Source organism: Labeo rohita, chromosome 3 (assembly GCF_022985175.1).
Source record: "Labeo rohita strain BAU-BD-2019 chromosome 3, IGBB_LRoh.1.0, whole genome shotgun sequence".
Taxonomy (NCBI): Eukaryota; Metazoa; Chordata; class Actinopteri; order Cypriniformes; family Cyprinidae; genus Labeo; species Labeo rohita.
In genome coordinates this window covers 15691780-15718753 of record NC_066871.1, presented here as the reverse complement: position 1 = coordinate 15718753, position 26974 = coordinate 15691780, and the positions used below count along the sequence as shown (strand labels likewise).

Genomic DNA, 26974 nt, shown 5'->3' with positions numbered 1-26974 from the left:
CAAGCTTTTTAGCAACAACATGATGTATCACACAGAAAGTAAACTAAACTTACAGGATATCACTGCCAGAAGCAATACTAAAGATGAAGAGATCATGGTTTGTTTCACAGCACAGTTTGAATGAACTGAAGTGATTCTTCACTCCCTCTAGTGATCAGATGAATGTATAAACTGACTCATGCCTGCTGTTTAAATATGCAACAGGACATTTACATAATCATACAGAGCTACTAATCAAATCTAAAAAAAGATTAAGTTTGTTATTATGTTAGGGTTCATTAGAGAATTGTATAACATGTTTTGTTTAGATCGTTTTTCCAGTGGGCATGAATTGATTTTACATATTTTTTGCATCTTTTCTAATTCTTTATGAGGGCTTGATATTACTGATATAATGTACTGAGTAGTTCAGTAAGCATGTTTCTACTGTACATGCATCAGACGGTTTAAAGGCCTCTAATAATGTTGCAAACTTATGCACAGTGCTCAAAAATATGATATAATGAAATATGATATAATTCACTTTTGTATTTGTGTATGAGGATTTCTTGACTTTTTTTTCAAGATGTTTTAGAGCAGAGCTGCTTGTGTTTTTTCTCTGTGTTCATTTTTTTGCATCATAAGACACTGTTGTGTCTTTCATTGTCATATTCTGTCCTTGTAGAGTTATTTGGCTGCTGTAAGAGTCTCTGGTAACTTAAAAATCAGCTTTTTAGTTTGTCAAGTGTAAAGTCTGTAACCACTACCACAAATCTACACATCAAAAGACACATGTTGCGTTAAAGGAGTCAGATATATGCCTTTGTGCTGAGTATGTTTGAGCTTTTATGGTGAACTTAACTGCATACCACCGTCAGTGATTTTTTAATTTTTATTATTATTAATATTATTCTCTGCTGCCACCTGTTGACTTCTAGTAACAAGAGATAAAACAACCAGTGTGGTTTTTGTTCAGCTGTACAAGACCTTTGTGTCACTGTGATTCTCTTGCACAGAAATACATGGCTGAGTCTTCTGCTGTCGGACCTGATAGTTTCAGATACACCATACTCTTTGAATTATCTCTGGTGATTTCAGTTCGACCTTTAAAGGAGTCAGAGTGACTCTTTGACCTTTTATACCTAAAAAGATTGAAAAGACATTTCATTTGTAATCTGTGGTAACGCTTTAGATTACAACCCGCAAAGAATTACATAAGTAAACTGAATTTACGGTGTATGTTTCTGCAATTATAGTGTACCTATAAAGAACGTACATGTAGGTATAAGGGAATTAAATTTGGGTACGAGTAACAAACCAGATATGCAACATGCAAAGAACTACATAAGTATACTGAATTTACGGTGTATGTTTCTGTAATTATAGTGTACCTATTAGTACGTATGTGTAGGTATAAGAGAACAATAGGCTATGTTACGTTTTGGTAATTCGGGGGTAACAACCAGATATGCAACCTGCAAAGAACTGCGCAAGTAAACTGAAGTTACAGTGTATGTTTAGTATTTATATTGTACCTACGTGTAAGTATAAGGGAGCAATAGGTTACGTTTGGGTAATAAGGGGGTAGCAAACAGATATACAAATAATTTATAATGGAATTACTTAAAAACTTAACAGGTACCTGTTCTATTAAATCGTAAGTTTGGTGTATCTATACGTAAGCTTTTTAAAATTACTGGGAAAATATACTCTTGTTCCATGTAGTTACAGGGTAAGTGTGACATCTGCGGGCTGTAAATTAAAGTGGCGATTGTTACCCCCTTGTTCAAGGAAGTTACAGGGTAGGTACAATACATAAACACACAATCTGAAAATATATCTAAAAATATTTTTTATAGTCGCTAATCCCACTTCTACCTCTAAACCTAACGTTAACTATGACTGAACAGTAATAAAAATATAAAAAACAGGAAAGTGCAATCACAATCATTTATTTATTGCAAAAATGTCAACAGCCATACAAAAAAGTAATCCAAATAACGATGCGTTTGCAGCCGCAGTCCTCTCTGGCGGAATACAGTAGGTTTGAGGTGCGGTAGGATGAGAGCAGAATTTAAATTGTTAATCGCTGAAAATATTATCCAGATTATTGCCTTGATCCACTCCTCGAAGGCGCCCGCGCGTCATTCCAACACATCTCACCAGAAACACGGCATGTCGTAATCTGTGACGAATGCAGGCGAGAGCCAATGAACGTCCGATTTTCCTGTCGCAAAATGCACTTTAGCACGGGTTTGTGGCTGTTGCTGCTGGACTCGCTGCTAGAGATGGAGATGAAGATCGCCGGACAAAGCCTTGAATTTGGTTCTGGTCCTCGCAAATCGTATGGATTCTGAAGATCTGGGTTACAGCACACAAATAAAATTGTTTAATTTGTAATTATGATGCGTGTTCGGTGTATTTTATGGTTCTGTTGTTAGTCACAGCATGTTAGAGAAAACGCCTTTGTGTTCCACCACGGCAAACGAAGTTAATATTACATGAATGATTAAACGATTGCAGAAATATCATTTATTTTAAGGGTTTAACGTGTAGTCATGATAACATTATGTAGACCTATTCTTGGAAACGAGCTGGCAACAGAAATCACACAGAACAGAATGAAATGTTATAATTTCATATTAAGTAAACGTTAAATGTTTAGATGATGTAAATATGTCAGTATTGTACATTTAGTGTCTGTAAAAATGTCAATAAATGTACATTTTGTAGAACCACATTTTACGTCGCGTTGTTATATGTACTGTACCTACCCTGTAACTTCGTTGAACAAGAGGGGAACAATCGCCACTTTAATTTACAGCCCGCAGAGGGCACAATTACCCTGTAACTACATGGAACAAGAGTATATTTTCCCAGTAATTTTAAAAAGCTTACGTATAGATACACCAAACGTACGATTTAATAGAACAGGTACCTGTTAAGTTTTTTAAATTAATCCATTATAAATCATTTGTATATCTGTTTGCTACCCCCCTTATTACCCAAACGTAACATATTGTTCCCTTATACACCGGAATGAGAGTATAGTTCCTAGTCATAGCCTAGAAGATCAAAACTTTTGATTTTCCATAAGTCTTAGTACACAATGTAACTACAGAAGAGTAAAGTTTTATATAGGAAAAATAAAGTCATTATATATGGTCATTTTTGAGCGATTTGCTAACGGTCTAATAGGATTCAATGATCTATGCTAAGCCATGCTAAAAGTGCAAGACCGCAAGACCCGGAGATCAGTTGAATGGATTCGAAAACGGTAAAACTCTTACTCTAGGGGAGTTGAACAATGAGCTTATTTTCATAAAAAGTGGAGTGTTCTTAAGAACAAAATGACAAACAATTACAAGTGTTAAAAATTTATTTTATTACTTAAAATTCAAAAAATATCTTTTTGTTTCTTTTATAGGAGTAGTACAGACTTATCTGAACATAGGATACAAATTAATAAAAACATTTTCTGGATTTTATTTCTGATATATCTATCTATCTGTCTATCTATCTATCTGTCTGTCTAGCAAAACATTTTATTTATTTTTAGATTGCTGATTAAATATTATGAATATATTAAAAACACTTATTTGTATTATGATGATGTTTTTGTACAGGGAGTCTGTTGGTGTCTGTCACTGTGTTTGTCTGGCACAATAATACACAGCTGTGTCTTCAGCTTTCATATTCTTTCCTTGCAGTGTTATTGTGTTACTGGAAGTGTCTCTGGTGATACTGAACTTGTTTCTCAGTGAATCCTTGTAGTATAAGCTTCCACCACTCAAGATCACTCCAATCCACTCCAGAGCTTTTCCTGCAGGCTGACGAATCCAGGCTGTTTCCTCACTTGTAACTGAATATGAGACTTTACAGTTGATAGTGAGAGTGGCATCAGGACGGACAGTCAGAGACTCAGGCTGAGTATGAAATCAAATAATATCTGTTAATAAGAAACCATGACGTTTAACAAGCTTTTTAGCAACAACATGATGTATCACACAGAAAGTAAACTAAACTTACAGGATATCACTGCCAGAAGCAACAGTAAAGATGAAGAGATCATGGTTTGTTTCACAGCACAGTTTGAATGAACTGAAGTGATTCTTCACTCCCTCTAGTGATCAGATGAATGTATAAACTGACTCATGTCTGCTGTTTAAATATGCAACAGACATTTACATAATCATACAGAGCTACTAATCAAATCTACTTGCTACAAAAATATTCATGTTAGAGTTCATATTATGTATTGCTCTCATTAGAGATGACATATCTTGTTTAGATCTTTTTCTCTTGTGGACATGAATGGATTATACATTTTCTTCACAATTATTTAAGGCTTGATATAACTAAGGTAAATCTTGGTAAATATGGGCCAGTATATCATCCATTAGGAAAAGATGTCTTTGTGAATAAATCATTTATTGCTTATATCAAAACATTCATGGCATTAAATTGAGAAATGCTGACTAGCTGAAAAAATGTTACTTTTTATATTTTATTTTACTTTGATTAAAATGTATTTCAAGTAATAATGATTTCTTTTATGGTTTTAGTTTTAGTTGACTGTAATAGCACTGATTCTGAAAGTATGGTTCTGTTGGACCTACATCAGAAAGACTATACATTATTAAATTATGTCAGCAATATGTTTTAATATGTTGTATTGATCCTTCAACATCCCTGATCTGCTAAAATCTGTTTTTCATGAAGGCAGAGAGTGCCCTCTATTGTAATATCAGCAGTATTCTCATCAAAGATTAATAATTTTGACTTTAACTTTTACTTTATAACTGACTGTACATAGCAAATAGTTACATGTAATCTAAAAATGTCCTTCATGTCATGTGGTAACTTCTAATGAATTGGTTATATATAAGTCAAAAATATTATTTAATCTGATTAAACCAAATTGATTGTACATTTAGGTTACATCAACAATGGAAATCACTTCTCAGACATTTGTTGGACTGTAAAACACTGATGTAATTAAGAGCCATTTTCGTAATCTTACAGTATGGGGGACTTTTTATTGCTTGTTTCATTCAAGATGTTTTTCAACAGAACTGCTTGTGTTTTGTATCACTGTGTTTTCTCTCTCTGGCGCAGTAATACACAGCTGTGTCCTCAGTCTGCATATTCTGTCCTCGTAGAGTCACTGTGCTGCTGGAAGTGTCTCTTGTAACTTGAAATCTACTTTTTAGTTTATCTCTGTAATATGTGTCACCACCACCACATATCACTCCAACCCATTCCAGAGCTTTTCCTGCAGGCTGTCGTATCCAGTGTGTCCAATAGCTGCTGTCAGGAGGAGGATGATCATTTGCATACAGTTCTGCATATGTCAGTATGTACAAATGTTCAGCATTTTATACACCTGAAAGGTTTTGTCAAGTAGCTACTTTGGCAATGTCATTATCATGTTCAAACAACGAGGAATTTGGAGATTATGTGACATTATACAGTGAACTTTATTTTATATAAGTATTTAATTTAATGAAAAAAATAATTACTGTAACGTATGGTTAGAAACAATGTGCACTGTTTAAAAATGTATATTTGTTGATTTCACTGTGAGAGTGATTTCATGCTTTTGAAAGAGAAATAAAGATGATCATTACATGTTTGATCACTTAAATTATACAGCATTATTCAATTATTTGAATTTGATTTGTCTATTTTTTGTGTATTTTTTCATTCCAGAATGAGTCTGCTACTGATACTGATACTGCCTGATGCTGTTCATTTAGTAATTATGTGATGCTGATTGTCACCTTGATTGTGGTTCCATAACGTGCAGTTAGGTCATGATCCCCTACAGGTTAAAAGATGGCCAGATCACAGCATTTCATACTTGTGTGCATAAGAAAAGCTCTTCAAGCACATAGAGGCAGTGTTGTATTGGAAACACTTGAAATTTAACATTTCATATTTTAATGGAAGCCTAACAATGTTTGAAAGTTCATTATAATTGAATATTTCCATGCAATGCAGTGCAGCTGATTAGTCAATATTCATCATCTGTGTGTGAATGAGGAAGTAGTTTTTGTATTGCTCTGACACTGAATTCATTCACTGTGACTCTCTTGCACAGTAATACACAGCAGTGTCTTCAGTCTTGAGGCTGTTCATCTGTAGGTACAGTTGACTGCTGGAATCATCTCTGGACACTGTGAACCTGCCCTGAACTGACTGGGAATAGAAGATCGGAGAACTAGCTGTGCTGATGTATGCAATCCACTCCAGTCCTTTTCCAGGGCTCTGTCTGATCCAGCTCAGATAGAGTCCACTGAAAGTAACTCCAGTTATTGTACATGTAAGTCTGTGAGATTCTCCTGGTTTTTTAACCACTGCTTCAGACTGAGTGAATGTCTGACATTCAATACCTGTGGAAAAAGAAACAATATTACATGCAATGAAGTATAATGTTACATTTTTGCACTATTGTTGTTTATGTAGTGACTTACGTGGTAAAACTGTTAGAATTACAAATATAAAAAACTTTTTGAACATGGTGTATGTTAAGTTTAAACCAGAAAGACAGTCTTTGTTTCCAGATTTCAGATGTGTGTTCAGATCACAAAGATGCACGTCACATTTAAAGAAGTAAGTTGATTTGCATATTCAAATCAGAGAAATGATGATATAAAATGACAGATATTTGGTCCAGATTAAGATGTTTTATGTTTGATCTATATAAACAGAACATTATTTTTCTACTTTTAGAGATAAATGTCATTATTGTGCATTGTATTACATTTATATTTATGTTCTTTAATACAACTGCTTTTCATTTTAATGTGAAATTCAAATAGGAACATAATAATTATCAATATAGCAGACATTTTCTAACTTCACAGTACAGTTTTGAAGGGCATAACCTGGAAAGTGTTTAAAACCACTGAAAATCAATTTAGCAAAATTCAGTAGAGGCCTACAATGGTATAAATTGAAGTGATAGATTAGTGTCATCTGTTGGTGTTTAATCAGTCAGCTCACATCTCTTATAAACCTCCTGGACTCACATCACACAGACAGAATAATCACTTCAGTTCATTGACTGACACAGATCTGTTGATGAAACCCTCAATGCTGATCAAACAGTGCTGGAAACTTTGAAAACACCTCTGAGACGACAGCAAAACAGCAACAAAATTGCTTTCTTCTTATGGGAAGAGAGCAAATGATGCAAAATATAATAGGTTTTAATGACTTTCTATTGAAAGTCTGATTATAGTGCATATTTTAGCTAATTGTTTTATTTATTTTATTAGGTAATTGTTGTTTTGGTGAACATCAGTAAATATCAGTTAAAAAATGAATCATGATGAATATTGTAATGTGAATATGTTTTTTTACAGGGAGTCTGTTGGCATCTGTCACTGTGTTTCTTTGGCACAATAATACACAGCTGTGTCTTCAGCTTTCATATTGTTTCCTTGCAGTGCTATTGTGTTACTGGAAGTGTCTCTGGTGATACTGAACTTGCTTTTCAGTGAATCCTTGTAGTCTAAGCTTCCACTACTCCAGATCAATCCAATCCACTCCAGAGCTTTTCCTGCAGGCTGACGAATCCAGGCTGTTTCCTCACTTGTAACTGAATATGAGACTTTACAGTTGATAGTGAGAGTGGCATCAGGACGGACAGTCAGAGACTCAGGCTGAGTGAGTTCATATGAATCAATACCTGTATCAAATCAAATTATACCAGAAAGCATGACTTTTAAAAACTGTTAACTTTTACCAACAACATGATGTATCACACAGAAAGTAAACTAAACTTACAGGATATCACTGCCAGAAGCAACACTAAAGATGAAGAGATCATGGTTTGTTTCACAGCACAGTTTGAATGAACTGAAGTGATTCTTCACTCCCTCTAGTGATCAGATGAATGTATAAACTGACTCATGTCTGCTGTTTAAATATGCAACAGGACATTTACATAATTATACAGAGCTACTGATCAAATTTACATGCTACAAAAAATATTCATGTTAGGGTTCATTATTTATTGCTCTCATTAGAGAATTTATGACATGTTTTTTTTAGATCATTTTCTTTAGTGGACATGCATTGATTTTACACTTGTGCACTAAATAAATGCTCAAGATGTTTTAGAGCAGAACTGCTTGTGGTTTTTCTCTCTGTTCATTTTTTCTCATCATAAGACACTGTTGTGTCCTTCATCATCATAGGTGGTGGCATGGGGTCTATGAGGGGTGGCAACACCAAAGCAAGCCCCCATGCATAGTTTTAGGGGATTTATATTCTGACATACACAGTTGTTTTCACAAATATTGCATTATCATTAAGTAATCATCTATACTGTTTAAAATGAAAAACAAATAACATTTTAATATCCATCATGGCACCAAGTCAATACACAACATATAAAACTTCAACAGGTTATAAATGTTTCTGAGCTTGTATCACTAAAAAAGACATGCGGTTTTATAAAAATTACATAGGCTAATATAAATCACATTTAGTGCAAGTTTAACAGCAACAAAAACATTTCAATTTCGTAACATTAGAAAGAAATACAATAATATCAAAGTGCTAAAACTGGATCAGTTTTGAAAACAATGTTTGATTCTCTGTTATTAACAGAGGTGGGAATGTCTGTAATCACCCACAACACACTATCAATCATCTACTCTAGCAACACCCCAGCAACTGCATAGCAAGAGCCTAGCAATGACCCAGAATATCCTAGCAACCAACTAGCAACACTTTAGCAAAAATTAGTTATGCTTTTAAACAAGACAAGACAAGCCAGCAAACAGTCTTTCAATCTAGTTATTACAGGTATTCTTAAATGCTTACACACAATTTAAATACACAAATGACTTTCCTGCCAGTGAACACTCATGAGATCAATACCCCTATTACAAAAAACAGATATAGATGTATAAATCAGAAACTTCTGAGAAAAAAAAAATCATTTTACCACTGTTAAGTAATCTTGCAGTAGATAAAGTACTGTATATGAATTGTATATGAAATTGGTATGCCACAATACCACAATACAGTCCAGAACAATAATAATAATAATAATAATAATAATAATAATAATAATAATTTAGCATCCTTTGCATCTTGAAGCTGTACATGTGCTACAGTTTACTGTACAGAGTGAAATTTCCATAATCATAAATGGTACTATATAGTATAAACGTACTGTATGTGTTAAGTATAAATTCCTGTGTTGATTCGTTCATTTCTCTCCTCTCTCCGTTGTTATGCAGAGATTCTGATTGGTGTGTCATCAGTTTTGCTAATTAACATAGTTGCTAATTAACATGTTGCTAATTAACATGCATTTTAACATAGTTTAACTCATTGTTAAACTTTTTGAGAAAAGTGTCTTTGTTTTGAGAACTGAATAAATGGTTCGGGAAAATGTGCCTACTAAAATCAGTTACATTGTTAATCGAGAAAACTGCAATATGACTAGATTCTTACCTCTGCTATCAGTTTCCGTGATTGGCATCTTCTTGTTGATTTCATGTTAATGTTTCGTCAGATTTGGCATAAAGCCCTATATCTATGCTTAAAGTGGAGCAAGCGGTCGGAGAATTGGATCATCAATTACGCGATGAATCTCAGACATATCCGGACGGGATTAGATTTCTCAAAGGACGAGTTAGCCAAGAAGCAGTAATTATTATCTGATTTATGAAGAAATGTAAAAATAATTTGTTAATGAACTGGGCCGCGCTTGTGTTTTTGACTCAAAAAGAACCGGTTCATAAGAGTCATTTGTTAATGAAGCGGACTACACAGGGTGCGCTGCGTGCGCGTGCAACCATCGTGAAAAGTTTATTGAAAGAAATGTTTTTGCCATTATTTTTCCTTAAACTGTCATAGCTGCTGCTGAAAAGTAGCATATGAAACACTGCTTACATTTATATTTTATTCTGTGATAATTCTGGGGCGGCAGAGCTTTTTCTTAGGGTGGCAGTTCCCACCCTGTGCCACCCCGGTAGATCCGCCCCTTAGTATGCATTTTAGTTTTTATTTATTCTCTGCTGCCACCTGTTGACACAACAGGAGATAAAACAGCCAGTGTTGTTTTTGTTCAGCTGTACAAGACCTTTGTGTCACTGTGATTCTCTTGTACAGAAATACACGGCTGAGTCTTCTGCTGTCGGACCTGATAGTTTCAGATACACCATACTCTTTGAATTATCTCTGGTGATTTCAGTTTGACCTTTGAAGGATTCAGAGTACTCATTGCCACTGGCATCACTGTAAACACGTCCCATCCACACAAGTGGTTTTCCATCTTGTTGTCTGATCCAGTGCATGCTACAGCAGTCAAAGCTGAACCCGGATCCTCTACAGGACAGAGTCAGAGTTTCTCCAGGCTTTTTCACAACTGTGCTTTCAATGGATTCCATACTTTGACATTTTATACCTAAAAAGAAGATTGAAAAGACTGATTTAATTTGTAATCTGTTTACTCTAGAACTGATAATAGACATGTAGGAAACTCACGTTGTAGGCTGAATGAGAGCAGCAGTAAACAGAGTGAATTCTTCATCTTGAAAGTGGTGATGTAACACTTCAGATCCAATCAGCAGCATATAAATACTGAACAGACATTCAGGGTTGTTTTGATTTGCATTGGGAGGGTCACAAGGTGCAATCGTGACTGAAAGACCAAACTATTTAAGAACAATATGACAAACCCGTACCAGTGTTTAGTGATGAAAAAATATATTTTATTGCTTAAAATTATACATATGCATCTTTTCATTTACTGTTATATGCCTGTTATATACAGAATTCTCTGTAAACGGGAAATAATAATTTTCTGAATTTTATTTCATGCTGTTTGCAGTGTCAGCTAGATAACATGTGTATCCTGTTGCTTGATAACTGAATCAAACAGAAAAAAATAAATAGTCTCATGTGGGAACAAGTGTTTCTGTTAAACAGTAACGATGTATTCATGTTTCCATCTTGATTCAAAAATGTTGAATTCACATCCTTATTATTTTTCGATCAGATAAATTAATCAATTCAACAATAACCAAATGTCATAAAACTTGCTTTGCTTCTTTATTACATGCTGAAAAGTTTCAGCAAAACATTAATCTCTGCTGTGTCTGAGAATATTTTCATTTATTTTAAACTCTTGAATGAAACAATGTAAATCTATGAATTTTACATCAGTGAACATTAACACTAAATAATTGAAATATGCATATATACAGATATACTATGTATAAGTATGTGTATTGTTTATAAAAAAATTTTGATTTGTTGAAAAGTTACATCTTTCAATCAGTTGTAAAATGAATGAAATGTTCAGTAATAATATGCCCTTATTTGTAATATGATGATGTTTTTGTACAGGGAGTCTGTTGGTGTCTGTCACTGTGTTTCTCTGGCACAATAATACACAGCTGTGTCTTCAGCTTTCATATTCTTTCCTTGCAGTGTTATTGTGTTACTGGAAGTGTCTCTGGTGATACTGAACTTGCTTTTCAGTGAATCCTTGTAGTATAAGCTTCCACCACTCCAGATATATCCAATCCACTCCAGAGCTTTTCCTGCAGGCTGACGAATCCAGGCTGTATAATCACTTGTAACTGAATATGAGACTTTACAGTTGATAGTGAGAGTGGCATCAGGACGGACAGTCAGAGACTCAGGCTGAGTGAGTTCATATGAATCAATACCTGTATCAAATCAAATAATAACTCTTAATAAGAAATCATGACATATAAAACTGTTAACAAGATTTTTAGGAACAAAATAATGTATCACACAGAAAGTAAACTAAACTTACAGGATATCACTGCCAGAAGCAACAGTAAAGATGAAGAGATCATGGTTTGTTTCACAGCACAGTTTGAATGAACTGAAGTGATTCTTCACTCCCTCTAGTGATCAGATGAATGTATAAACTGACTCATGTCTGCTGTTTAAATATGCGACATGACATTTACATAATCATAGCTAGCTGCTAGTTATTAATAACTTTACATCCATCACACTGTCCTGAACATTGTTTTAAACAAGGCTTTTAGTTTTGAATTAAATAAAGTTATTATTTACATGTATAAATCTATGACCAGAAAATGTAAACAGTTTGTGACTGTAATTAAAAAAAAATTCAACAACAGCTAAACACCTAGAAGTGACAAAAAATATAATTTATTGCTTATATCAAAACATTTATGGCATTAAAATTGTGAAATGTTGACTAGCTGAAATTTTTTTTACTTTTTTCTGTTTTATTTTACCTTGGTTAAAATGTATTTCAAGTAATAATGTTTTTTTTATGTTGACTGTAATAACACTGATTCTGGAAGTATGGTTCTGTTGGACCTACATCAGAAAGACTATAAATTATTAAATTATGTTACCAATATGTTTGCATTGATCCTTCAACATCCCTCATCTGCTAAAATCTGTTTTTCATGAAGGCAGAGAGTGCCCTCTATTGTAATATCAGCAGTATTCCCACCAAAGATTAACAACTTTGACTTTAACTTTCACTTTATTACTGACTATACATAGCAAACACTTATATGTAATCTAAATTGTCCTTCATATTATGTGGTAACTTCTAATGAATTGGTTATATTCAAGTCAAAAATATTATTTAATCTGATTAAACCAAATTGATTTAATCAGATTTTTTTGATGTATAATTTTATTGATGTAAACATTTAGGTTACATCAATAAAGTTTGCAGATCATTTCTCAGACATTTATTGGACTGTAAACCACTGATGTAGTAAGAGTCATTTTCATATTCTTACAGTGTGTATGGGGGACTTTTTATTGCTTGTTTCATTCAAGATGTTTTTGAGCAGAACTGCTTGTGTTTTGTATCACTATGTTTTCTCTCTCTGGCGCAGTAATACACAGCTGTGTCCTCAGTCTGCATATTCTGTCCTCGCAGAGTCATTGTGTTACTGGAAGTGTCTCTAGTAACTTGAAATCTACTTTTCAGTTTATCACTGTAATATGTGTCACCACTACCACATATCTCTCCAACCCATTCCAGAGCTTTTCCTGCAGGTTGTCGTATCCAGTGAGTGCAGTAGCTGCTGTCAGTCACTGAATATCCAGAGATTTTACAGGACAGTGTCAAAGCCTGACCAGGACTTAAGACGAGAGATTCAGTCTGGGTCAATTCAACACAGTGGACACCTGATGGGAAAAATATGTTTAAAATATGGTCATGTTACAAATATCATTTTGTATAACCATAGTATTTTTCTTATGAATTATTTTTTTAAGCTATGAAGACTTACGAGAAGCAGCTGCGAGCAGCAGCAACAACCAGAGAGATGAGGAGATCATGATTTGAGATGTGTGAGAACAAGCGCTTCTTTTTGTCTTAATATTCAAGTAAAGAGGGGGACGAGGAATATTTGCATGCAGATCTGCATATGCAACCCACTAAATATGATTTAAGATTGTGTATGAACAGTGCAGTGTTGGGTTGTTTTTTTCAATATCATTCAGGGCAGATATATCAGTGATCATTTAAACTTTATCAGCAACAAATGAACATTCTATATGATTCATAGATAAAGTAATCAGTAAATTGTTATCATTTAAATGTGTCATAATGTATTAATCACCTGATAATTTATTTTTTTACTAATAGTGTAAATTCATGTGTTAATTACCACAGTGGGTTGAAGCCACACATTTCATCTTCCAGTTGTCTGCATTAATTAATCATTAGCTAATGATTTGCAAAGTTATCATTATGTTATGACTTTACTTGTTGAGGCACAGAACTATTAACTAATTGTTAAGTAATATGTCATTGTGGTTATGGATTCAGAATTTGTTAGTTAGTCATGTGCCTCAACATGTAAAGTCATAACATAATTACATCTTTGCAAATCATTTGGTAATAATTAATTAAAGCAGACAGCTGGAAGTTAAAATGCATGGCTCCAACTCATTGAGGCACATGACTAACTATTCTATATCCATAACCACAATGACATATTACTTAACAATTAGTTAATAGTCATGTGCCTTAACAAGTAAAGTCATAACATAATGATACATTTGCAAATTATTAGCTAATGAGTATTTAAAGCATACAACTGGAAGTTGAAGTGCATAGTTTTGACCACTGTAGTAATTAACATATGAATTTACATCATTAGTTAATAAAATAAGTTATTAGTGAATTAATACATTATGACACATTTAACTAATAACAATTATTTAATCTATGAATCATCTAAAATGTTCATTTGTTGCTGATGTAGTAGTCATTGATAAATGTTTTAGTTCTTCATGAATTATACATTAACTCATGATTATCTGTGCATTAATTAATTAAGCATGAATTAATGCATATTTGTGCACACGTATTGTAAAGTGTTACAGATGTTTTTGTACAGGTAAGGTGTTGGTGTCTGTCACTGTGTTTCTCTGGCACAATAATACACAGCTGTGTCTTCAGCTTTCATATTGTTTCCTTGCAGTGTTATTGTGCTACTGGAAGTGTCTCTGGTGATACTGAACTTGCTTTTCAGTGAATCCTTGTAGTATAAGCTTCCATCACTCCAGATCCTTCCAATCCACTCCAGAGCTTTTCCTGCAGGCTGACGAATCCAGGTTGTTTCCTCCTTTGTAACTGAATATGAGACTTTACAGTTGATAGTGAGAGTGGCATCAGGACGGACAGTCAGAGACTCGTTAATAAAAGAGCATGACATTGAAAAAATGTTAACAAGCTTTTTAGCAACAACATGATGTACCTTAAACAAAACTGAAAATCATTAAGAAGACATTTGTCTCAAAATATATGCATTCATTTTAGCGATTCTCATTTGCTACTTAAAACTACAATATTTATTATTAAAAAAAAACATTAAATATTAGATCAAGTATAAGCACAGAATCAACTTTGCTGCCCACGATTGCATCAAGTATCAGACATATTTGCCTGTGCATCCTGAAAAGTGAATGTTTTAGAAACTGCTACACCACGTTTTTGTGCCATCAACTGGTTTAGAGGAAAATAACATCAAAGGCGCCTTTTACCCCGTTGTACCCTATCATTCCATTATTTGAATCTGATTTGTCTTTTTTGAATTTGATTTGTTTTTTGTGTATTTCCTCATTCCAGAATGAGTCTGTGTATTAATTGGTGGGGATTTTGCAGTGACTCTTTCTGCAGGGTAAATCGTTACACCAGTAGGTGGCGACAAGTGACTGTGTTTATAAGTGAATCATTGAGTCATTCATCAAACCGATTTATTAAAAACCCCTCATTCATTCAGTATTCATGAAATAAATGCCACTGTGGTAGAGAAGTGATGGTTCATTTTGCCTTGGCATCATTTGGAGCTATTTTCGTTGATGGAGCAACTGGCAACACTGTGTTTAAAAGGCAAGTTACTCAATATTAACTTAATATTTATCAAATTGCTGTATAAAACTCTTTTGTTATGAATATAACTATGGCTGTGATAATGTGTGTCTTCGTTCCTATGGCTGAATCTCAGCTCGACTCTACTGATTACAGCCCTCCTGTTCATGTGATACAGTTCAGTTAGTAATTATGTGATGCTGATTGTCACCTTGATTGTGGTTCAGTAACATGATCAGGTCATGATCCTCTGCAGGTTAATGAATGGCCGGATCACAGCATTTCACAGTTTTCATGGATGCATGCACAGTGTTGTATTGGAAACACTTATAATTTAACATGGTATATTTTATTTACAACCTAACAATGTTAGAAAGTTCATTATAATTGAATATGTCCATGCAATGCAGTGCAGCTGATTAGTCAATATTCATCATCTGTATGTGAATGAGGAAGTAGTTTTTGTATTGCTTTGACACTGAATTCATTCACAGTAAAACTGTAGCGCAGTAATACACAGCAGTGTCTTCAGTCTTGAGGCTGTTCATCTGTAGGTACAGTTGACTGCTGGAATCATCTCTGGACACTGTGAACCTGCCCTGAACTGACTGGGAATAGTAGATTGGAGAACTGCCTGTGTTGATGTATGCAATCCACTCCAGTCCTTTTCCAGGGCTCTGTCTGATCCAGCCCAGATAGAGATTTCTGAAAGTAACTCCAGTTATTGTACATGTAAGTCTGTGAGATTCTCCTGTTTTTTTAACCACTGCTTCAGACTGAGTGAATGTCTGACATTCAAAACCTGTGGAAAAAGAAACAATATTACATAATGAAGTATAATGTTATATTTTTGCACTATTGTTGTTTATGTAGTGACTTACGTGGTAAAACTGTTAGAATTACAAATATAAAAAACATTTTGAACATGGTGTATATTAAGTTTAAACCAGAAAGACAGTCTTTGTTTCCAGATTTCAGATGTCTGTTCAGATCACAAAGATGCACGTCACATTTAAAGAAGTAAGTTGATTTGCATATTCAAATCAGAGAAATGATGATATAAAATGACAGATATTTCATCCAGATTAAGATATTTAATGTTTGATCTATATAAACAGAACATTATTTAACAGAGCAGCTCCCGAGGCGAGGGCCTTGGCGACGACGAGGTCGTCCGCGTGGTCTGGGCGCGGGTCTCCCTGGGTTTCTTTGATGGAAGTCCTCAATTAGGGAGGGATCCAGAATATCCTGAGCGTTGACCCAGGATTGCTCCTCTGGACCGTACCCCTCCCAATCCACCAGGTATTGCATGACACGACCCCGGCGCCTGGAGTCCAAGATTTCGTGGACCCGGTAGGCCTCCTCGCATTCTATGATTAGAGGAGGGGTCTCTGTCTCCGCGGCCTCGTCCTGGTCCCTCTCCCCGTCCGGAGCACCAGCGGGTTTCAACAAGGATACATGGAAAGTGGGAGAAATACGGTAGTTAGTGGGTAACTCTAAACGGAATGACACTGGAGTAATTTGTTTGATGATTTTGAAAGGACCCACGTACCTGGGACTGAGTTTCTTGCTAGGAAGGTGCAGCCGAAGGTCCCGAGACGAAAGCCAGACCCACTGTCCGGGCTGGTAGGCTGGGTTGGCGCGCCGTCTGCGATCTGCTTGGGTGGTGGTGCGGCGAACGGCCTGTTGCAGATGGACGTGCGCAGCGTCCCAGGTGTCCTCGCTACGGCTTAGCCAATGGTCAACGGTTGGTAGGTTGCTTGGCTCCCCGGTCCATGGGAATAAAGGCGGTTGATATCCTAAGATGCACTTGAAGGGGGTGAGACCAGTGGCAGGTTTTCTAAGTGAGTTTTGGGCATATTCTGCCCACACTACGTATTTGCTCCAGTCACTTTGGTTGGCGTGGCAGTATTTTCTAAGGAAACGAGTGAGTTCTTGATTAAGTCTCTCGGCTTGGCCGTTGGATTGAGGGTGGTACCCGAAAGTCAGGCTCACATTGATGTTGAGTTGTTTGCAGAAAGCGTGCCAGACCCGAGAGGTGAACAGAGGTCCCCTGTCCGAGACAATGTCCTCCGGAATGCCGAAGACCCGGAAGACCTGATGTACCATAACCTCCGCGGTCTCCCAGGCCGTGGGTAGCTTGGTTAAGGGGATGATTCGGCAGGCTTTGGAGAACCGGTCGACAACGGTAAGGATTGTGGTGTAGTTCTGAGAGAGGGGAAGATCCGTAATGAAATCTATGGCGATATGAGACCATGGGCGATGAGGAACTGGCAGGGGTTGGAGTAAGCCGGCAGGTCTCTGGTGGGACGATTTGGCAATGTTACAGGTTCTGCATTGAGTCACGAACCGAAAGATGTCCTGAGTAAGTGCCGGCCACCAGAAGCGGTTCTTGGTTACAGTAGTTCGAGGGTGGCGGTGATCCCAGGATGCCCTGCGCCGGGGGAATCGTGAATCCAGTGAAGCAGGCGTGTGCGGAGTGTTTCGGGCACATATTCGCGATCTTGAGGACAGTTTGGAGGCGGTGGTTCTGTTACCTGAGCTTCCCTGATCTCAGTCATGATGTCCCAGCGGACCGGGGCTAGAAGTAGAGAGGGCGGAATTATGGGATCGGGAGTGAGTTCTTGTTGTTGAGCGTCGTGGATACGGGAGAGAGCATCTGCCTTGCTGTTCTTGGAGCCGGGGCGGTAGGTGATTCTGAACTCAATCCTGGCAAAGAACAGTGACCAGCGAGCCTGGCGGGAGTTTAGCCGTTTTGCTGAGCGGATGTATTCCAGGTTGCGGTGGTCCGTGAGAACTAAGAAGGGAACCTTGGAACCTTCCAACCAATGCCTCCATTCGAGCAGAGCCTCCTTGAGAGCTAACAGTTCTCGATCGCCCACATCATAGTTGCGTTCGGCGGCAGAGAGTTAACGAGAAAAGAATGCGCACGGAAACATCTTCGGTGGCTCTCCGTGTCGCTGCGACAGGACCGCCCCCATGCCACTGTTTGAAGCGTCCACCTCCACGATGAATTCCAGCTAGGGGTTGGGGTGTCGCAAGATGGGACTGGTCGTGAAACGTTCTTTCAGTTCCTTGAAGGCCTGCTCACTCTCTGACGTCCATTTCAGCGTTCGGGTTCTTCCTCGTATCATTGAGGTCAGGGGGGCGGCGATCTGACTGAAGCCCCGGATAAATCTCCTGTAAAAGTTGGCGAAACCCAGGAACCTCTGGAGCTCCTTGACGGTTCGTGGTCTCGGCCAGCTGACGACAGATGACACCTTCTTCTCGTCCATAGCGACCCCATCTTGGCTGATTATGTACCCCAGGAAGGCGATCTTGGTCTGATGAAATTCACACTTGGGTAATTTGGCGTATAACTGGTGCTTAATCAGGCGTTGGAGCACTGCTCTGACCTGTTGGATGTGAGTTTCCAAGTTCTCTGAATAAATCAGGATGTCATCCATGTAGACAATGAGGTGTCTGTGGAGCATGTCTCTGAAGATCTCATTGACGAAGGCCTGGAAGACGGACGGACTGTTCGATAGGCCGAAGGGCATCACCAGATACTCGTAGTGTCCATTGGTGGTCGAGAACACCGTCTTCCACTCGTCTCCCGCCTTGATGCGAATCAAGTTGTAAGCACTTCTAAGGTCGAGTTTGGTGAAGTACTTCGCAGTGCGTAACTGCTCCAGGGCTGCTGGTACCAGAGGAAGAGGGTAGCGGTACTTGATTGTGACCTCGTTTAGGCTCCGATAGTCGATGCAGGGTCTCAAACTGCCGTCTTTCTTTTTCACGAAGAAAAAACCCGCCGAGGCGGGCGAGGTAGATGGTCTGATGAATCCTTTAGCTAGCTCCTCACTGATGTAACGTTCCATGGCTTCTGTCTCGGGTTGCGAGTGGGGAAACACCCGCCCCCTGGTGGGCATGGCTCCAGGTTGTAGCTCAATGGAACAATCGTAGGGTCGGTGTGGTGGTAGATGTGAGGCTTTTTCCTCGCTAAAGGCTTCCAAAAGGTCCTGGTAGCAGGAGGGTAGAAGTGTGGTGGAGCTGAGGCCGGTCTGGCGGAACGGGACGGCTCGGGGACGGCGAACGACTCTCTGCAGGCACTGAGCGTGACATTCCGGTGACCAGTGGAGGATTTGCGGGTGTGTCCAGGAGATGTTAGGGTTGTGTTGTCTTAGCCAGGGCAGGCCTAAGATGATGGGGTGGTTGGGTGAGGTTATGGCGAAGTCGTTTGGAGTGAAGAAAGCTGACTTGCAGTTCCAGCTCCTTGGAAACGGCCTCCACTTTCCCCGAGCCGAGAGCCCGTCCGTCTAGCGCTGTGACCGCCACATCGTTACATGCAATGAGAGGAACACAAGCACTTTTAGCAAACGATATATCAATAAAGTTCCCCGCCGCCCCTGAATCGATGAGAGCTACGGTTTGTGTAGTCTGGTGATTGCAGATTAAAATCACTTCTAGTTCAAAGGTATCTGAGAGGGAATCGGAACTCACCCGTGCAGTGTCTGGTCAATGAGGACGGATGGGACAGTTAGTCCGGAGGTGTCCTGCTTGCCCACAGTACAGACAGAGGTGATTCCGCACGCGCCGGTCCCTCTCCTCCGGAGTTAATCCTGTCGCTCCGATCTGCATAGGCTCGGACTCGGTAGTGACAGGTGACGGGGAAGTGAATCGAGTGGAGCGATATATTCGACGTGAGCGCATCAAATTGTCAGTTTTGATGGCCAGTTCCATATACTGACTCAGTGTCAGTCCCTCGTCCCTGCAGGCCAGCTCTGCCTGGAGTTCTCGGTTGAGCCCCTGTCGATAGAGAACCTTGAGCGGTGCCAGGTCCCAGCCCGTTTGAGCCGCTAGCGTGCGGAAGGTGAGCGTGTAGTCGGCTGCCGTGGACGAGCCCTGCCGTAGTGAAGTTAACTCCTCTCCCGGATCCCTTCCTCCTGCTGCATGTTCGAAAACCTCCCGAAACTGTGTGAGGAAATGAGCATACGACGGGAAAGTCATCTGGTTGCCCTCCCACATGGCGGTGGCCCAGTCCAGCGCTCTCCCGGTCAACAGTGAACAGATGAGTGAAACCTTACTGTCATCCATAGTGTAAAACTGTGGCTGTTGATGGATGTAGATAGTGCATTGGAGGAGAAAACCCTTACATTTTCCGGGAGCTCCGTCGTATTTCTCTGGCAGCGCCACTCGTGAGTTGATGGCCGGAACCGGGGTAGGCGGAGCCGGAGCAACCCCGGCAGGTGCAGCAGGTGTGCTGGGGCCTGGGTGGTCGTGACCAGAGTGAGGGCTTGCACCGAGCGAACCAGTTCCTCGGTGAGAGAAGTCAACTTTTCGAGTTGCTGCTGATGCGTGGCTACGAGTGATCCCTGGCGCGAGAGTTCGTGCGCGAGCTGAAAGACCGCTGCTGGATCCTGTGGCGCCGAAGTCTTCTGTAACGACTCGGAGGCTTGTGGATCCATCTGCAAGCGCTTTATTGACACAACGATCAAATTACAACGATAAACGGATGCAAGTCGGGGCAGGCAGCTAGTATCAAAACGAGAAGGCAGTTCAATGGTCGGGGCAGGCAGCTAGAATCCAAAACGAGAAGGCAGTCCAATGATCGGGGCAGGCAGCTAGAATCCAAAACGAGAAGGCAGTCCAATGGTCACAACAATAAATCCAAACAAGAGGGTAGAACGCTCAGAAATGCAGGCCGTAGCAAGTGCAAGACTTCGCATCCTAAGCGGGTGAAAGTCCTGCTTATAAAGGCTAGATAACAAGCTACACCTGTAGCGCGGATTAGTTCCGGTACGTGGGTCTAAAGCGTCCGGGTGGGAACTAATACTCGGGTGACGGTTCCCGCTGGTGACGGCCAGGAAGAGCCACAGAGGCGCGGTTCATTACAGCTGAAAACTTTTATCCCACCTCTGAGATGACAGCAAAACAGCAAAAAAAAATGTGCTTTCTTCTTATGGAAAAAGAGCAAATTATAGCTAATTATTTTGTTTATTTTATTAGGTAATTGTTGTTTTGGTGAACATCAGTAAATATCAGGTAAAAAATGGAACATGATAAATACTGTAATGTCAATATGATGATGTTTTTGTACAGGGAGTCTGTTGGCGTCTGTCACTGTGTTTGTCTGGCACAATAATACACAGCTGTGTCTTCAGCTTTCATATTGTTTCCTTGCAGTGTTATTGTGTTACTGGAAGTGTCTCTGGTGATACTGAACTTGCTTCTCAGTGAATCCTTGTAGAATAAGTCTCCATCACTTTCAATTAATCCAATCCACTCCAGAGCTTTTCCTGCAGGCTGACGAATCCAGCCTGTACCATAGCTTGTAACTGAATATGAGACTTTACAGTTGATAGTGAGAGTGGCATCAGGACGGACAGTCAGAGACTCAGGCTGAGTGAGTTCATTTGAATCAATACCTGTATCAAATCAAATTATACCAGAAAGCATGACTTTTAAAAACTGTTAACTTTTACCAACAAAATAATGTATCACACAGAAAGTAAAGTAAACTTACAGGATATCACTGCCAGAAGCAACAGTAAAGATGAAGAGATCATGGTTTGTTTCACAGCACAGTTTGAATGAACTGAAGTGATTCTTCACTCCCTCTAGTGATCAGATGAATGTATAAACTGACTCATGTCTGCTGTTTAAATATGCAGCAGGACATTTACATAATCATACAGAGCTACTAATCAAATCTACATGCAACAAAAAATATTCATGTTAGGGTTCATTATTTATTGCTCTCATTAGAGACTTTATGACATGTTTTGTTTAGATCATTTTCATTAGTGGACATGCATTGATTTGACATAATTTTGTTCTCCATCTTTTCTACTTATTTTTGAGGGCTTGATATAACTGATATACTGTATTGATAAAAAAAACAGTAGAAGTAGTTAAGAAAACATGTTTCTGTTGGACCTGCATCAGAAGGTTTAAAAGGCCTCTAACAATGTTGCAAACTTGTGCACTGAATAAATGCTCAAGATGTTTTATGTTTTAGAGCAGAACTGCTTGTGGTTTTTCTCTGTGTTCATTTTTTCTCATCATAAGACACTGTTATGTCCTTCATCATCATATTCTGTCCTATATATTTTGTTGACGTATGAGTCTGGTAACTTAGAAACTGCTTTTTAGTTTGTCACTGTAAAGTGTGTAACTGCTACCACAAATCTACACATTAAAAGACACATGTTGTGCTGCATAATGTTTGAGCTTTTATGGTGAACTTTACTGCATACCATCTCTAGGGATGGTAAATCATCTCAGGCTGAATTTTAGGGGTTTTTATATTATTCTCTGCTGCCACCTGTTGACACAACAGGAGATAAAACAGTCAGTGTGGTTTTTGTTCAGCTGAACAAGACCTTTGTGTCACTGTGATTCTCTTGCACAGAAATACATGGCTGAGTCTTCTGCTGTCAGACCTGATACTTTCAGATACACCATACTCTTTGAATTATCTCTGGTGATTTCAGTTCGACCTTTGAAGGTTTCAGCGTAGTCATAACGACTGCTGTCACTATAAACACGTCCCATCCACACAAGTGGTTTTCCAGCTTGTTGTCTGATCCAGTGCATGCTACAGCAGTCAAAGCTGAATCCGGATCCTCTACAGGACAGAGTCAGAGTTTCTCCAGGCTTTTTCACAACTGTGCTTTCAATGGACTTTGACATTTTATACCTAAAAGAAGATTGAAAAAACTGATTTAATTTGTAATCTGTTTACTCTAGAACTGATAATAGACATGTAGAAAACTCACGTTGTAGGCTGAATGAGAGCAGCAGTAAACAGAGTGAATTCTTCATCTTGAAAGTGGTGATGTAACACTTCAGATTCAATCAGCAGCACATAAATACTGAACAGATATATGTGTATTATTTATACAATTTTTGATTTGATGAAAAGTTACATTTTTCAATCAGTTATAAAATGAATGAAATGTTCAATAATATGCCCTTATTTGTATTATGATGATGTTTTTGTACAGGGGAGTCTGTTGGTGTCTGTCACTGTGTTTCTCTGGCACAATAATACACAGCTGTGTCTTCAGCTTTCACATTCTTTCCTTGCAGTGTTATTGTGTTACTGGAAGTGTCTCTGGTGATACTGAACTTGCTTTTCAGTGAATCCTTGTAGGCTAAGCCTCCATCACTCCAGATCCTTCCAATCCACTCCAGAGCTTTTCCTGCAGGCTGACGAATCCAGCCTGTACCATAGCTTGTAACTGAATATGAGACTTTACAGTTGATAGTGAGAGTGGCATCAGGACGGACAGTCAGAGACTCAGGCTGAGTGAGTTCATATGAATCAATACCTGTATCAAATCAAATTATACCAGAAAGCATGACTTTTAAAAACTGTTAACTTTTACCAACAAAATTATGTATCACACAGAAAGTAAAGTAAACTTACAGGATATCACTGCCAGAAGCAACAGTAAAGATGAAGAGATCATGGTTTGTTTCACAGCACAGTTTGAATGAACTGAAGTGATTCTTCACTCCCTCTAGTGATCAGATGAATGCATAAACTGACTCATGTCTGCTGTTTAAATATGCAACTGGACATTTACATAATCATACAGAGCTACAGTACTACTCAAATCTACATGCTCAAACAACAGTAATATTGGGATTACATGACAAGGCATCACACTTTCCTTTTAAATTGAATGAGGGCAAAATCCAACTGCATTCTTACATTTTTTTTTTTTTTACTTTTCTCATCTTATTATTTGCATAGGATGTTTAGAAAAACATTACCAACATTGGGTGTTTTTTCTCGTACCAGAGTTAAACACCAGAAATGACAAATGTACACTATGCCACAGAAGAACCTTTTTTGTCTAAATGGTTCCATAAAGAACCTTCAACATCTGAAGAACCTTTCTGTTTCACAAAATGGCGAAAGAAGCTTCTTATAAATAGATGGTTCTTTGAAGAACCTTTGGCTGAATGGCTGTTTGTGGAACCAAAAAATGGTTGTTCTATGGCATCGCTGTGAAGAACCTTTTAAAGCACCTTTATTTTTAAGAGTGTACTGTATATGTAACCTTTTTTCATGTTTTTTTACACTACAGATGAATATGTTTTATGTTATTACACATTAAATATAAAGCTGTTATTTATAACGTCATTGTTGACATTTCATCTGACAGCAACAACAGCAGTGATTCTATCAGCACTGGTTCTGTTGGACCTTCATCAGAAAGGCTTGCTTTGTGAAAAAAAAAGTGTTAGCAATATGTTTCATTGCTTAGCAATTAAAAAAAAAACATATTAATTCTTATTATATTTCAGATTTGCTCAAAAAAAAAAGCTTGTCATAATATCAGTAGTTTTTATGCATCAGAGATGAATAACTTTACAGCTTAAAAATTACTGGTAATCTAAAAATGTGATTTATGTGATAACTTCTACTGAAGTTTCCTACTGAATTCAAAAATATGATCTAATTTGATTAAACCTTGTTGACTGTATTAGGTTACACCAACAAAGTAAGTTCTTTGACATTTGTTGGGCTGTGAAACACTGATGTATAAAATTGCAATAAATAATAATATTTACAAAAAAAAATAATATCTTTAAAATGAGGTAAGAGTCATTTTTGTAGTCCCATAAGATGTAGAGTTGACTTTCTGTTGCTTGTTTAATTCAAGATGTTTTTGAGCAGAACTGCTTGTGTTTTGTATCACTGTGATCACTGTCAGTCAGTGAATATCCAGAGATTTTACAGGACAGTGTCAAAACCTGACCAGGACTTAAGACAAGAGAATCAGTCTGGGTCAGTTCAACACAGTGGACACCTGAGGGGAAAAATACGGCTGGACATGTTAGAGATATGTAACATTATGTATAACCATGTGTTATGTATAACCAAGTGTTTTTATAATGAAGTATCTCTAACGAAGCTATAAAGACTTACAGGAAACAGCTGCCAGCAGCAGCAACAACCAGAGAGATGAGGAGATCATGGTGTGAGACAAGTGAGAACAAGCTGCTTCTTTTCATCCTTATACTCAAATAAAGAGGAGGAGGAGAGATATTTGCATACAGTTCTGCATATGTCAGTATTATACATCTGAAAGGTTTTGTCAAGTCTGTGAATTTACTTTGACAATATAAGTAACTGTCAGTTATAGGTAAAGAACAGGTATGGATCACAGGTTTCCGCAGTTTGCATGAATAAGTTAAACAAAGCTCTTCAAGCACAGGCAGCGTTGTATTGGAAACACATGAAATTTAACATTGCATATTTTTAATTACAACATAGTTAGAATGTGCATTATAATTGAATATTTGCAAAACAATGTGTAGCCCCCTTATCCATTCACCACTGGAATCAAGATAAATGAACCTGATAAGGGCCTGAGTTAGAAATACTAACAGATCCTGTCGAGCTTCTTCTGAATGAAATGTACAACTAGGCCAGTAAATGAACAAAGGTCCCTTCGCTCAGCCAAGCAAAAAAAAATGAAGTCTGTGTTACCTCAATGATACACTATGAGCAGATTTTTCGTGTAGGTGCACATTGATTCAGTCTTCGGTTTAAAACGATGTGCCCAAAGCCAGAGGACCAGATGAGCTTACAGTACTCAAAGGGCTGTCTGGCGATGCATTGAATTTGTCATCCAGTGTTGCCATAGGACCTGTTGAGCTCACAGTACTCACATGCTGGTCATGTTGCTGGTCAAGGACCAGCATAAACCAGCAATGGACCAGCTTAAACCAGCATCAAAACATACCTAACCAGCATACGCTGTTTTTTCAGGTAGTAACCCTTCAGATCTTGATTAGCATGTTCAGGTGTGTTTGATTAGGGTTAAAGCAAAACTCTGCTGGGCTGTGGCTCTCCAGGACTGATGTTCGCCACCCCTGCTCGATATTCACCAAGGTGATAACAGAAATTTTCTTACTATAGGGAGACGAGAGGGTCTGTATTAGTTACTATGGGAGAAAGCATAACGGCTAACTTGGATCACATTTCCCTTAATAAACAATCACATTACAGCATTGACATCGTTGAATTTCAGTCAGAGTTATGCAACACTCAATCACCATTTATGGACACCATAGGAATGAATGAGAAGTGCCGTAAGCTGAATCCCTCCTGTTGCAAAAAGTCAGTGACTTGTCTTATAAAACTGCATTTCTATAAAACTCTAAAAATAGTTCAATCCAAAAGTATTGTTTAGTGTAAAACATGCTAAAGATTAGCAGATAGGCTGTCGAAACAGTAAATGATAAGCCGTTTCCTCTAAAAAGCTGTTTATTCAGTGTAGTGAAGTGTTTTAATAGTATTGATACCATCAAATGAATTTCAGCTGTAAATGATGAACATCAGTGAATATCAGTTGTGAAAACTTGATAATATTGTAATGTGAATATGTTTTTGTACAGGGAGTCTATTGGCATCTGTCACTGTGTTTCTCTTGCACAATAATACACAGCTGTGTCTTCAGCTTTCATATTCTTTCCTTGCAGTGTTATTGTGTCAGTAAAGATGAAGAGATCATGGTTTGTTTCACAGCACAGTTTGAATGAACTGAAGTGATTCTTCACTCCCTCTAGTGATCAGATGAATGTATAAACTGACTCATGTCTGCTGTTTAAATATGC

General features: G+C 38.1%; 1 long non-coding RNA gene and 4 gene segments (V, D, J or C); 1 reads left to right on the top strand and 4 right to left on the bottom strand.

The window, feature by feature from the left end:
• The window catches only part of LOC127159797 (Ig heavy chain V region 3-like), a 150429-nt gene extending 139885 nt beyond the window's left edge, over window positions 1–10544 (bottom strand). The window contains 3 exon segments of the V gene segment in view: window positions 1027–1083; window positions 10205–10411; window positions 10492–10544. Coding sequence covers window positions 1027–1083; window positions 10205–10411; window positions 10492–10537 — 310 coding nt within the window.
• LOC127159861 (Ig heavy chain V region 5A-like) lies at window positions 7361–7924 on the bottom strand. The segment is given in 2 exon segments: window positions 7361–7675; window positions 7774–7924. Coding segments are annotated over 2 exon segments (351 nt in total).
• Window positions 10545–11373: 829 nt separating the features above from the next.
• On the bottom strand, window positions 11374–25331 carry LOC127158729 (immunoglobulin heavy variable 3-43-like). The segment is given in 4 exon segments: window positions 11374–11681; window positions 12847–13108; window positions 25106–25161; window positions 25281–25331. Coding segments are annotated over 4 exon segments (675 nt in total).
• LOC127159900 (uncharacterized) lies at window positions 14417–21762 on the top strand. The gene is made up of 2 exons (XR_007826587.1): window positions 14417–14601; window positions 21654–21762. It is a non-coding gene; the product is annotated as an uncharacterized LOC127159900 (long non-coding RNA).
• LOC127159839 (Ig heavy chain V region 914-like) lies at window positions 21440–21984 on the bottom strand. The segment is given in 2 exon segments: window positions 21440–21762; window positions 21861–21984. Coding segments are annotated over 2 exon segments (351 nt in total).
• Window positions 25332–26974: the final 1643 nt, after the last annotated feature.